Below are 14,220 nucleotides of genomic sequence, written 5' to 3' on the forward strand. Positions count from 1 at the left end.
GTCTTATTCCACATCTCAGTAAAGACTGAACAACATAGGGCCAGATCCTCCATATCCAGCCAACCAAACTTATACCAGTATAGCATATTTACCATATTACTAAAGCAACAACTGACAATATAAATGAATAGCATATATTTTCTGGTTCCTTGGTGCCCATATATTTAGAATTGTGTTTGGTTTGCTTACCAACTGACCTGTGAAATATTATTCCTGTCATTTTATCATTTAATATTAGTACAAAAAATTTAGAATCTTATTCCGGTGTCGTAAATGCAACTTACTAATGTACTACATTATGGATTAGCACATCTAAAAATTGTAATAAGGTAACATTTTTATAATAGTGCTGTTTAAAAATCAAAGCATTTTTCTTCCACATGTGTATCGACAGACACCGTGCTGAAGTTGTGGTTTTATATGGAACATTTTTTCAGAGGTGTCATAGATACGCCATCTTAATTATACACTCATAACATGGTGGCCTTCATTAGAGTATTTCTGGAGCAGGGACTGTGCCTTGCTGTACATGCGGACAGTGCCTAGCACATTGTCAGTAACAACATCAACCAGTTTAGTCCAGTGTTGCATTAATAAACCCAAGTTAACAAAAAGAAGTAGGGTTTTTAGCATTACAAAGATCCAAGTCATCAGGCTATTCCCAGGTAAAGCAACTTTTACAATGCTGTGCTTCATATGTACAGTGAAATAATACATTTACTTCCCTACAGTAACTGCGGTTCTTTGAGATGATGTAATCTGTGAGGATTCCACTGTAAATACACATGTACCTCATGGGCACAAGACCAGCTTCTTTCTGCTAGCAACATCCATCAGGCCTGCCCAGGCACCCTGCGGCTCCTCATGCTCTGGCACGAAGGGCAGACCCTTCTTCAATTCTCTTGGAATTCAAAGCTTGGGCAGCTAAGGACTGCAAAAACAGGAATGGAGAGCAGGTTGTGGGATATGCAACAACTATCACATCTCAAAGAACTACAAACACGGCAGGGTAAATAACCTTATTTTCTTCTCTGAGTAGGTTTCAATGTGGATTCCACTGTTTGTGACTGGCAATCAGTCTGGATGATGGGTATGTACTGCTCCTCCAAACTTTGTATCTGTCCTGGCTGCCAGGTCAAGTCCGTAACGTTAATGAAGGGTAGCTGCTTTACTCCACATGGCTGCCTTACAAATTTCTGAAACTGGCACATTTCAGAATCAGGCCGATGAGGTTCCTTGTGCATCTCAACATTGTGAGAGGAGAGAAAACAGAACATGACTGAACTGGTGGATGGTATGCTGGTATTGCACCAGGTGCCAGTCCTGACTGTTTCAGAAAGGACAGTTACCTGTTCCGTAACTGGCGTTCTTCGAGATGTCACGCTATAAGGGGAGCTGCGCACTCCCCCCACCCTCGGATCCTTCTTGCCAGACAACTCCGACAGAGGGGAAGGAGGGCAGGATGTGGAAAACACCTGAGCAACACATCTCAAAGAATGCCAGTTACGGAACAGGTAACCCTCCTTTCTTCTTCTTCTTCTCATGGGTATTCCACAGTAGGTGACTCTGATGGAGGTGGGTAGGAGTTTAAAGGTTAGCGGTGAATATTCTCAGTGCTGTGGAGAGTCCAAATGGCAGAACCCAATATTGGTAAACTCTTCTTCTGTCATAAGAGTCCCTCAAGAGGGATGTGGAAGGGAAGAGAGGTATAGTGAGAATTTGTCAGTGGAGATGGCCGACCATGTCTGGAGGAATGAGGCAAGGCAGCTTCTACTACAGGTGCTCATATGACTGATTTTGATACAGCTATTGACTTAGCTATCAAATTTGCTGTTATGTGGATAGAACTGTACACATGGCTGGAGTTGAAGAGGATTGACATCCTCTATCATATCTCATCTCCTTTTTTGATTGACAGTCCAGCTGCCTGTGGTATGAAGGTGTCTGCTCTCTCTGCTGATATTGTTGAGGGCAATACATTTTGCATTACAATAGAGATCTGTAGTTTCCCAGGGACTACAGGTTGCCTTAAAGTTCTTGAGAGTGGAAGGCACTTTCTGTTTTCTTAGTAAATAGCTTTGATCCCTCAAATGGCAAACCTTTGATTGTGGCTTGCACTTGGCGAGGAATGCCCAAGCCAAGAACCAGTGGTGGCCATGGACCTAGCCACAGTATCAGCTGTATCCAATGTAGGCACATCTTTGCCACTATTGTCCTCCTTTTACAATGTCCTCAGGGTCTTCTCCAGTCTCATAAGACAGCTTGACGACAAATGGCATCACTCTGTCCCATGTAGAAAATCGTATTTGGCTAGCAGAGCTTGGCAGTTAGCAACTCACAGCAGGAGACAGGCAGAGCAGTAAGACTCTCTCAAACTGTCATTTTGGTTCTTCCTCCTTTGGTGCATTCTTGCCAGAGTGTGACTTCTCTTGGATGGCCGAGATTACTTGAGATCTGGAGCTGGAGTGCAAGTAAATGTATTTGCACCTGGAAGGTGGCATCTGACCTCTCCTCAGTACATTTCACCAGTGGTGGTATGTGGCCACAAAACTCTGGCTGGAACTCGTAATCCCTCATTGATAGGGAGAGGGGCTCTGGCAAGATTCACAGACCAAAGAACTTCCAATCATTTGTTAGTTTTGCGTTATCTGAATAGTCTCAATTTCCAGTGTGTCTGCAATCCACTGCAGGAACTCTTGGAACACCCTGAAATCATCCAGAGTCAGGATTGGTGCTGAGGCAATTGCCTTGTCCAATGATAAGGAGAGGGTGTTTTTAGGGGGAAACACTGGACACTGATAGGTTTGTGCTTGTGGATCCCACTCCTTCTGGTATTCTGTGGTCTTGCCAATAATGCTATGGGAGAGGGATATCTTCTTCTTCTAAAAGAGGGGAATGTTTCCTCGAGGCTTGGGATGCTGGTGATGTGCTGCTATGCCCCAAGGATGGTGATGAGGAGTATATCTCCTCTACAGATGATGCTGATGGGTATGGTTCCCATGGTGCTGGGGCTTTTCTTGGTACCAATGGACACCTTGGTGCTGATGGCAGTTCGACAGTTGCTCACTCGGTGCAGTTTTCGGTACTGGGTCCAGTATCAAAAGAGTCTGCTGCATCAGTCTGCTTTTTTTCACTCATCTTTAGATAATGGAAAATTCATGCAAATTTATTAGGATTCTTTGCCACTGCACAGTCTAAGACTAAAATTTTCATTCCACAGGAAGTCTAACTGAGTGAATAGGATGAAGCTAATGAGCAAGTATAGCAGAAAACTGGAAAGTTATGCTCTGTAATCACAGCAGTCTACTGGAAAATCTTAAAGTCTATGGAGAGAGAGAGTTAACAGAAAGACCCTGCACAATATAACATTCAGAAGTAATGTAATCCTTCATTTAACAGTGGTGCTTTCACTGTTTAAAATTAATGTACTAATGATTTTCAAGGCATTTTAAATGCTCAGTCAGATTATACACATCAAGACTGTGCTTTCTGTGGACTTCAAATGAGTTACTGAATTTCTCAATACAACTGAATCATTCAATGTAGTTATAATAAATAAGCAAAATATAATCCTAAAAGACAAAAAAAACTCCCATCCAGTACCTTGCTGACAAATCCCGAGTTCTTGATAAGGTTCACTATGCCATATACTAGTGTATTTTTCAATGTCAGTTCCAACTTACTGCAGTTTGTTGGACATCCTTTCTGGAATAGGGCCACATTACACTTCCTTTAAAAATCAATTGAAGAATGTATCCCAGTGTTTTTCCAGTAGGGCCCCACTTATTTGCTGCTTCAAATTTAAAAACACAGCAAAACATGATACTCTTATCACAGGTTATCACTGTAAATTACTGAGCAATAGAGTGGTGGGCCTGTTGTACCTTTAAGCTCACACCAGCACCACTAATATATTCTGCATAAGAGCACTGCAACTGGAAATCCCCGTGGTAACAGAAGTAACTTCCCCCTCACCACAAAAAATGTTTCCCTACAGAAAAAGGCTCAGAAAACATCAGAGTTAAAACTTTAAACTATGACCCCCTAATACCAGTCAGCAATTTTTATTTCACATCTCAAAATTACAGCTCCCTTTTTTATTTTACTGTGGAATGCTGACTATATTCAGCTCCAAGTCAAGCATAATATTTTTCCCCTCCAGAAATCATTAATTCCTGTCAAAGCCTGGTTATGTAGGGGGGGCTCCTTCAGTCCACATTTTCTGGATTTTATAAACTTTAGTTTTCATTTGTTTTAATTGAGTTTACTGTCATAATATTTGTTTCACTTGCCACTTCTGGAAAGTTTGTATCACACTAAGTTGTCAATGGGCTTGCACAGGTATAAGTGAGGGGAAAATATGGCACTGCAACTGGAATTTAGTTAATTCTATCAACAATGCTCGAACCATAACTTAATCTACCTCACCTCTTCCAGAGCTGTATTGACTGTGCATTGCTAACAGACGGAAGTAGTAAAAAAACAACACTGAAGTAAGCCTCCGTCATCAGAAACAATTTAAAATAGTAATGCTACGTTTAGAAAACCCAGTAAATGAGCACATATTCAAATTAAAAACCCCACAGAGTGTAAGAAAAACATATTCTTATGGATGACACTATATAATGTAAGTGTCTCAACAATAACATTGATGTACAGACTTGAAAACAATTTAAAGTAATAAGCATGTATTCAATTCACTGCAGTCAATGCCTTTTTCCTACAAAGAAATATCTTACTATCAATGTTGTAAATTGAATACAAAACCTCATTTTGTATAATTAGATCACAAAAAAATTCTTCCTCCTCTAGTTCAGTGCTTCCTTACCTGCCACAGAGTTGGGACGAGGCATTATTAAAGAGCTAGAATTTGGTGTATAGGGAACAGGCCCATCTCCAGTACACACTTCCTCTTTAGACAAACTCTCTGCAGACCCAACTGTCTCCTCTTCTGCAACCGGTGAACAATTATCTGCCCTTCGATCGTGAATAATTCCTTGATGTACACCAGCCCTGAGACTCCCATCCTTACTCCATTCCAAACTGGATCCGCTGCGATCATCATTTTCAGATGAACTTGTTATGGTTGCTGAAGAAACAAAAATCCTAAAAACTTAGGGAGGACGAAGTACTACAGTGGCACTTCAGTGGCATGATACATTTACTATTCAAATGGCATTTTAGTTTACACAGGTAACATCCAAATAAATTCCACACAATGTATTCTGTTAAATTAGAAGAATGCTCCTTGTCAATAAAAACAAATTGCTCAATCCCTCTTATGGGGGGCTGTTATACTTTGGTCTAATTTTGGTTGCTGGGTTTAGAGTGCAGTGCTGAATGGTGTTGACGGCCTGTGAGACACAGGAAGTCAGACTAGATGATCTGGTGGTCTCTTCTGGCCTTAAACTCTATGACTACAGGAAAACAGTCTGATAAAACAGATAATGAAAAGGCAGTTTGGAAGCTACTGTAAATCCACGTAATTTGTGGGAGATAATTTATCCAGTTCCTTTGAATATTAAATTTAATAATATAACAAACTACTATAAGTATTTTTATAAACAAGAAATTTTTGACCAACTAATAAAATCTAATGGAAGAACATAAACCAAGAAAGCATTTTTAAAATAAGAATCAAGAATTTAAATATATTCTTGATAAGTCACTTTTCCAAAAATATACTTTTTACAAAAGGGTAAATTCAACTCCAGAGCAGGCTGGGACAGTTCTGCCAAAGTCACCATTCTGTACTTTCTGAATAACAGTGAAACTTTAGGACAGGACACATTCTTGACCTGCTTTCTGTCGATCCAAGCTTGGAAGCTAAAATGTTGACCTAGCTAAGTGTGCCAGAATATTCAGACAGTTCCTCCTCCGTACAAGCTGTTTCAATAAGTTTGTTTGCAAAATAATAAGTTTTTGTGAATACCGTGTGAATTTATGTATATACACAACTTTCCTAGGCATGCTGCAATCTATAGCAAAGCACATATAAAACAGCATGCTGGGGATTTAGCATGGCTCTTTCACAGGCTAACAACACAGAATATGTCATACTGAAATACGTGTGAAATCATAAAGTGAAAAAGGACAATCCTTATGTTAGAGTTAGAGGAAATTCAGAATAATAATGCTCTAGCTCCTGGAGGGGAGACATGCTACTGTTTCCGGGACCCACATGGAGTCACAGCACATGTGGAGTGGGGCAAGCCCTGGATCCCACTCCCTGGCAGGCGCTTGAGGGCCAGATTAAAACATCTGAAAGGGCAGACGCGGCCCCCGGTCCATAGTTTGCCCACCCCGATCTATCCTATCCTAAGGCTCCTCCGCTCATCAGAAATTACAGAATGAGTGACAATAACAAAAACAAAAAGTCCATACAGTAATAATATAATCTGCCCCCATTCACAGAAGAGGAAGTGTTTAATACAGTGGTTTTGATATATTCCAAACTTTAAAGTTTGGAATCTCTTTCCCATGGCTAGCTTTGTAACAATTCCACAGATTATAACTTCGCTGCCTACAAACATACAATAGCAAACTGCACCACCCACTTCCTTTTCTAATCAGTTTTTGTTCAGTAAACAAGCAGCCTGACAATCCACTACAAGTATGAAAAAAACAGCTGCTGTTTCAATATGCTTATTATGAAGTAACAGTGAAGGATCTCAACTCAAGATATCTGAAGGAATATTTCCCTATCATCTTTTAAAAATCCTGGTGCAAAAAATGTTGATGTATCTGTAAATGAAATTTAGATTAAAACACCCCAAAATTACTGGCTCACCAATTTCAGAAACATTTCAATCTGTACAGAATGCAGTTAACACCAAGGACCAAATATAATTTTGTGCTGTTTTTTAATGCAAAACAGGAAAGCAACAACAAATAATTTCGCATACAAAATAGACTTTTATGGCACGAAAGTATACCATAGACCAGTGGTCACCAAGCAGTTGATTGAGATTTCCAGCTCTTAAAAGTCTGTCACTGTGCACTGCTCCTGCATTCAAGCACCATCCCCACAGCTCCCATTGGCCAGGAACAGGGAACTGCGGCCAATGGGAGATGCGGAGGCAGTGCTTGCGGGCAGGAGCAGCATGCAAGAGTCACATCCCCCTGCCTCCCCGAACCACCAGAGTGTGCTGGCCACTTCTGGGAGCGGCTTGGGGCTCCAGAGCAGGCAGAGAGCCTGCCTCAGCCCCGCTGCACCGCCAATCGGGAGCTGCCCGAGGTAAGTGCTGTCTGGCTGGGGAACACACCCCAACCCCTAGCCTTGAGCCCTCTCCCAAAGACAGCACCTCATACTCCCTCCTGCACCCCAACCCTCTGCCCCAGCTCTGAGCCCCCTCCCAGAACCAGAACCCCATGTCCCCTCGCACACCCAAACACTCTGCACCCCAGTCTGGAGACCACTCCTGCACCCCAACTCCCTCCCACAGCCCACACCCCTCTCGTAAGGTAGATTTGCCATTTCTCTGATCATTCTAGTCGCTCTTCTCTGCACTTGCTCCAGTTTGAATTGATTCCCCTTAAACATGGGAGATCGGAACTGCACATAATAAGATCTCACCAGTGTCTTGCATAATGGTAATATTTCCCCTATCTCTATTGGAAATATCTCACCTGAGGTGTCCTAGGATTACATTAGCCTTTTGCACAGTCATATCACATTAGAGACTCATGATAATCCTGTGACAAATTCTGCAACTTGACAGGGGGTTAGAGGAGATGATCCTTGCGGTCCCTTTTAACTCTATAGTTCTATGATTCTATGTGACTAACCAAGGTTTTTCTCGTCTGTCTCTTCCAACTGACACATTCCCCAGCTTGTACCAGGGATGAGGGGCTCAGGGCTGGGGCAGAGTGTTAGGGTGCAGGGGTGTGAGGGCTCTGGGTGGGGGTCTGGGCTCTGGGGTGGGGCCGGGGCTCAGGGCTGGGGCAAAGGGTTGGGTACAGGGGTGAGGGGGCTCTGGGTGGAGGTGAGGGCTCTGGGGTGGGGCTGGGAATGAGGGGTTTGGGGTGCAGGAGGATGCTCCAGGGCTAACGTGGGGAGAGAGGACTCCCCACAGCTCTCTGTCCCTGCAGCAGCACCTGGGCTGGGGTGGGGTGGGGAAGAGTGCCTCTGCCCACTGTGACAGCTCTGAGGCTGGGACTGCAGGATATGAGCCCCTTCTCTGGCCTCAGCAGGTCCTGTCCGGGGCTGGGTTAGGGGTGGGAAAAGGTTGCCCTAGCCATGCCAGATCTGGGCCCAGGCCATGCCTGGGGTTGGGACGGGACAGGATGGGCCTGGGTCCAGGCTGGACCATACCTAGATTAACTTTAATCTCAACCCCACCGACAGTGCTTAGTTGTCCCACTTCTTCTTTCCTTGTTTTCTATTTATATGGCTAAAGAATCTTTCACTGTTGACTGTAATTTCCTTTGCAAGGTCTAACTCTGCTTGGTCCTTGACAGTTCTCACTTTTTACCTATGATTTCTGACCTCCAAGAAGTGGCTTTCCTTGCTGATACATGCCATCTTCCAGTCCTTGCAGACTTTCTGCTTTCTCTTAACCTCTTTGAGATATTTGTTCATCCAGTTTGGTCTGCAACCCTGCCCTATGAATTTTTTCCAGTTGCTTGGGATGCAGGCTTCAGATAGTTTCTGCAACTTTGACAAAGTAATTCCAAGCCTCCTACAGATTCAGATCCTTGAGTTCCTCAATTCAGTCCACTTCCATAATTAATTCCATTAATTTTTATAAAGTTTGTCCTTTTGAAATCAAGGATCCTAGCTGCAGACCTATTTTTATTTTATCCTTCCATTTAGTTTAAACTGAATTAACTTCATGGTCACTCAAGCCAATATTGTCCTCTACAACCAGTTTTTCTATTTGATTTTTGCTATTTACCAATACTAAGTCTAATGGGGCATCAATCACCTCTTGCTGGTTCGGTGACTAATTAAAAAAATGTGCCAGCTCTCACATCCCGGAATATCTGGGCCCTACTATTATTAGTACCACTTATCCTCCAACCTACATCCCATAATCACACAATTTCCAGAAGTATTTATTTAATTAAAAATATTAAAGAGGTCCCATACATATCCAAATCAGATCCCAGACTTCTGACACAGATCGCAAACACTATCCCAGTGGAGCATCTGTTACCGTTCTTTCCCAAAGTGATTCCATTTAATCTATTTCATCACTTCTAATTTCTTTACAGTCTACCTCATCATTTATATACAGTGCTACTCTACCACATTTACCTTTTATTTCTGTCTTTCCTGAACAGTGCATACCCTTCAATACCTGCATTCCAGGCATGACTACTACTCCATCATGTTTTGTTATCCCTATAATATATATAATTTCACTTCCTGCACCAGTAGTTCTACTTCCTCTATTTTGTTACTCAGGCTCCTTGCATTGGTGTACAGATGACATCTTAGTTGTTTCTACTTGGCTTCACCAAGATTCTTCGCTCAATTATGTACAGTCATTTTACTGCCAGTATCCCGACCATTAGTGCCAGTACCACTGACAGTATCTTTCCTCTCACTGTCCATTTCCTGACCTTCTGCTGCTCTTTTCTCCATTGCTGTATCCTCTCCTTCTTGATTTTCCTCCCACTAAATATTAGAGTCAGGCATGCAAATTACATAAGCATCTCCCAACTGCCTTCCCTGAATTCCTCATTAAAAGCTCTTTTAATTAGCTGCACCAACCTCCATCCCAGAAGTCTATTTTCCTCTCTACTCAGCTGGAGTCCATCCCATGATAACAATTCTCTATCCATAAATGCCTCCCAGTGGTTGAACATCCCAAAACCCTCCTTATAACACCACTGCCTGACCCATCTGTTGATCATCATAAATTTGTCTTACATTTGTCTCCTCCTTTAGGGACAGGTTCCCACTGAAGATCACTAAGCCTTCATTTCTTCAAGCATCTTCCCCAGCCTGCTGTAGTCTTCCTTGATGCATTTCAATGAGAAACTAGCAGTATCATTTGTTCGACATGAAGGACAATCCATGGATTCTTTCCTATTCCCATTAGGATTCTCTTCAGCCTCAGGTCCACATCCCACATCTCTCCCAACAGAGAGCACCACTTCTCTTCTCCAAATTAGCCCTGGTGACAGTTCTGTCTGTTCTTCTTAGTAGGGAATCCCCAATCACATAGATCTGTCTCTTCCTGGTGTTGGCGAGATTCTCCAGTCTTCCCCCTTCTGTTTTTTCTCTGGTTGCAAGTCTTCTGGTCTTTTGTTCTCACTTGCAATCTTCTGCAAGTCATCCTCTATCCTCCTGTGGCTCCAAACTCTGGCTATTTCTATTGCCTCTTTCCCTCTTCTTGAAGGACTCGCTGCTCTTCTCATCTTATTTGCCTAACTATCTTTGGTTTCTGCCTGCCTCTCCCCTTCATTTTCCAACTCAGTGAACCTGTTACTCAGTTCTATTTCTCCTTCGCTTTTTCCTCTCTCTTAGTCTGGAAGTTACACCCTTCCACTGGCCACTTTCTTCATCCAGCAGTGTACCCTTATAATTCTCCGGTCCATCATGCATTTTCAAGTCTTGAGGTTTCCCTTTAGTCACCTCTCTCCTTCCCTCCATCATCTGCTCAAATCCCCTTTCAAACTCAACCATAATTTTTAGCTGTATCTCCAAACTTCAGATCTTCTCTTCTACCAGATCAATCAGGGGGCAATTCATACAAATGACACACTTTTCAAGTACCCTCTCCAGAATGTACATTGCACAGCTTCTACATCTGGTCATCTTCATGGTCTCTTCCATTCCTCGGGTCACCATCACTACTGTCTCTGTAGCTGTCACAGTCTTCCCTCCTAAATTCTCACTGCCTTTTTTCTCTTCCAACAGATTTCCACTCAAACTCTTGTTTTTGCTATTTGCTGGTTCCTATGCCACTGCACTGTGTGTTGTGACCCTATCAGGCGTCATAAAAAAATCATGATAGACCCAGACTAGGCTTCTTCCATGAACCAAAGAACATACTAGTGTTTCTAGATGTGGTGACAGAGAAAAGGGTAACTCCTATTGTACTGAATGGTCAAATCAATAATGAATCAGTGCCCAGTATGGTGCTAGTGTGCACTGTACTGCTGCAGGGGCTGTCATTTGGACAATACTAGCGAAGTCAACTCCTGATCACTAGTCGTTATTACGGATCTCATAATAATACTTGAAAAAACAGAGGTATTAAACTTCAGCATCTTTGCCAAATTCCGCCTCTAGTAATTACAGTTCATTTTCCTGGATTCTCCCTAAATTTTTAGCTAGATATGATATTCTTCACTTCATATCCTAACTTGTTCTCTAGTATTGCTGTGCTGTGCACTGTTTTCTTTCTTGCCTCAAAATGTGTCACAAAGCTTATTTTGTTAAATTAGTATTTGGGAAAACACTAATATGTCTTTTGATGAAAAGCCTGATATAACTGCAAAGTAGGATATATTTTATAATCAAAGTGAAATAAAATTTTATTTGAAACTCCATCTACGTTTCATAATATTTATTCAAGTGTTATTTAACAGCTGACGAAAACCAGGGACATGCAATATGTTTTAGACACATGACGTTTCTAAATTTACAACTAACTTCAACAGCATTTCCATCTAATACATAATCTAAGAATTCAAAACTATATTGAAACATCTAGAACAAATAACGAAGAAAAAGCAAACAGTCATAATTGCTTCATTTAAAAAAGTTTGGTAATTTTTTTTTAAACTTAAACAGGAAAGAAAATGAAACACTGTTATAAACTCAGGCACCAGCTAAAGACACACTAGGGTTATGTAGTCCAAGGCATTTTTAATCCTTAAGATTTTTCTCAGAGAAAGATTTCCTCTAAAACTACCAGTCTAACTCAAGTAATAAAAGATGGAGGATAAAAAAAAGGGGAAGGGGGTGACAGGATCATTAGAAAAGAACAAAGAAGGGGTAAGGAGAAGAGGAACAGGGTTAGCCCAAAAATGTGTGTATCTGAATTTGTTGTCTCACCCAACCTCACGATTTTTGGGATCTTCTGGGGTGTATATGCCCAAAAAGGAGATTTATAGTGGCTCTAGAGTGGGGCACCCGAGTCAGAAAATAGGTTTGTACGGTAATGCAAAGGCCACCATAAAACCGTGCAAATACACTGTTCCCTTTCTATGCATGAGCACTCTTGCTCCCAATTTCAGATCCTAGTCTCTCCATCTCCATAGAGGATAAATGAGATTAGGAATCATGTAAGCATCAATGCAAGACTAAAACTGGTACTGTGTCTCCTCATCCAAGAGAGTGGGGGTAATGGTAGGTAAGAAAGAAGTGATTCCTCAGACTATGTAACACAGGAGCCTCACAGAGCCTCCATGGACTGCGCAACTACCAAAGCAAGTGCACTTAGGTCGATCTCAAAGGCTTGTCTACACGGTCTGTTAGTGCACACCAGCTAGGGTGTAAATTCGAGTGTACACCAATGTGTCATGCACTGTCCGTGTGGACCCTGCTGGTAAACAGTAAAAGTTTCCTAGTGCACGCTGATGTAGTCAGGAAGTACTGCACACAACACGCTGGTGAGCACTAATGCACTGTGCAGACAAGCCTTAAGATTATGTATAGGTGTGCTGATTACCAAACTAAGCTGCTAGCTTAGTCACCCATGCACTTGAGGGCTTATAAAGTTTGTTAATTTCAGTTTATAAAACAGTGGTTTTATAAACCAGTGTTTATAAAATCAGTACATTTAAAAATAATTAGTTCTGCTTTAGATAAAAATATTAGATGATGTTCATAACTCATGCTGTGTATAAGGTAAATCAGTTTCTCTAGAGATGGTAATTAAGACAACACAACTAAGTTGACCCAACTACATTGCACAGGGGGTGACACTCTTCCCAGCCCTGAGAAACTGAGCTAGGTTGTCCTACATTTTAGGTGTAAACCAGGCTTGGGTATTACATTTAAATTGATTTGTAAGTGACATTTTAAAATAGGACCTTATTTAAAGAAATACCACCAATTTGGCACAACAATTATGGACTGTCAAAGCTAAGGCTTTTATAAAGCATTCAGTAATCCTCATCCCTCTTCATACTTCTGTATGACAGAGTTATTGCATTTTTTTTCTTGTGTCTGAACAACTTGGCCCTTTCTGAAATACTGTATTATAAATGAAGATTCCCCTTGGATTTAAAAAATAAAGCCAGGGAAGAGCTCCACTCAAGCCTTCCATACTGAAAGGGTAGGCTGTTTCCAGGAAAGCTTATGTTTTGGTAAGTCGCCCAGGCTTTTCTCCTATTTAGCTCACTGCTAAAAATGAAAACCTGTCTCCACTTCCATTATGTCAAACTCAATGGAAGCAGAGACGATGTCAGTAAAGCATTAGAAGACTAAAAGAAGCTTGAGACAGCAGTAGGGGGAGGAGAGGGAAGCTTTCCCATCAAAGGGCCTGCTGGCCCAGAATAACCAAGTGGGAATGGAAATACAATGGAAGCCTTCTTAAGCAGCATGGAAGAACAAGCTATTTTCATGGTTGGGTGAACTGTGCTGAAAATGTTACAAAAGATATACTTGCTAAACTCTATTCAAAATGTACATTTAATGCCATTAACCAATCTGAATGCACAACTATACACATTTTTTATACAAAACCAAAATAAAGTTTATGTGTCAAAGGTGTCTTAATAATATCTTTCCACACATATGCATAGGCTGGTAATGGAGATTAAGAATTTTTTGGAGGAGTAATTTACACTCCCCATTTTTCTGCCTACTTCATCTATGGAGCAGGTCTGGGCCATACAGATCTTAAACAGTCTCCAAATGGATTCCTAAGGAATTTGTTTTCCATGGATTTGGGAGAAGATGTGAGAGATGGAAGGCTAGATTTTAAATCAATCAATCATTAAGCTCAGTAGAATATGTCCATCATGAACTGTAGCAAAATCATTTCTATGAGGGTCTCAGGGTCAGGAACCACACACACAAAATTCAAGACACTATACAATACTGCCCTGCCTATGTCTGCTCCAATTTCCTCCTATACCCCTTTCAACACTTCAACTGGATCATTTCATGCTGTTACTAAATTCTAACGCTGCTCTTCCCCCTCCACTCCACTCCCAAACCCATATTTAATTATTCAACAAGACCTCTCATCACTGGTGCAAACTAAAAAGAACCTAGTTTGAGTTAACGTTTATATTATACGCAACACTGAGCAC

At 41.5% G+C, this 14,220-nt stretch overlaps 1 protein-coding gene across 3 annotated transcripts in view; it reads right to left on the reverse strand.

Annotated features, from left to right (window-relative positions):
* TANC1 (tetratricopeptide repeat, ankyrin repeat and coiled-coil containing 1) overlaps positions 1-14,220 on the reverse strand; it is a 195,289-nt gene that overhangs the window by 73,845 nt on the left and 107,224 nt on the right. For 2 of the 3 annotated variants that reach the window (XM_030579279.1, XM_030579278.1), the window contains one exon: positions 4,829-5,089. The exons of the other annotated variant lie outside the window; for it this stretch is intronic. In XM_030579279.1, the coding sequence (XP_030435139.1) occupies positions 4,829-5,089 (261 nt within the window). The remainder of the gene's footprint in view (positions 1-4,828; positions 5,090-14,220) is intronic. 3 annotated transcript variants of the gene reach the window in all.

Source organism: Gopherus evgoodei, chromosome 11 (assembly GCF_007399415.2).
Source record: "Gopherus evgoodei ecotype Sinaloan lineage chromosome 11, rGopEvg1_v1.p, whole genome shotgun sequence".
Classification (NCBI taxonomy): Eukaryota; Metazoa; Chordata; order Testudines; family Testudinidae; genus Gopherus; species Gopherus evgoodei.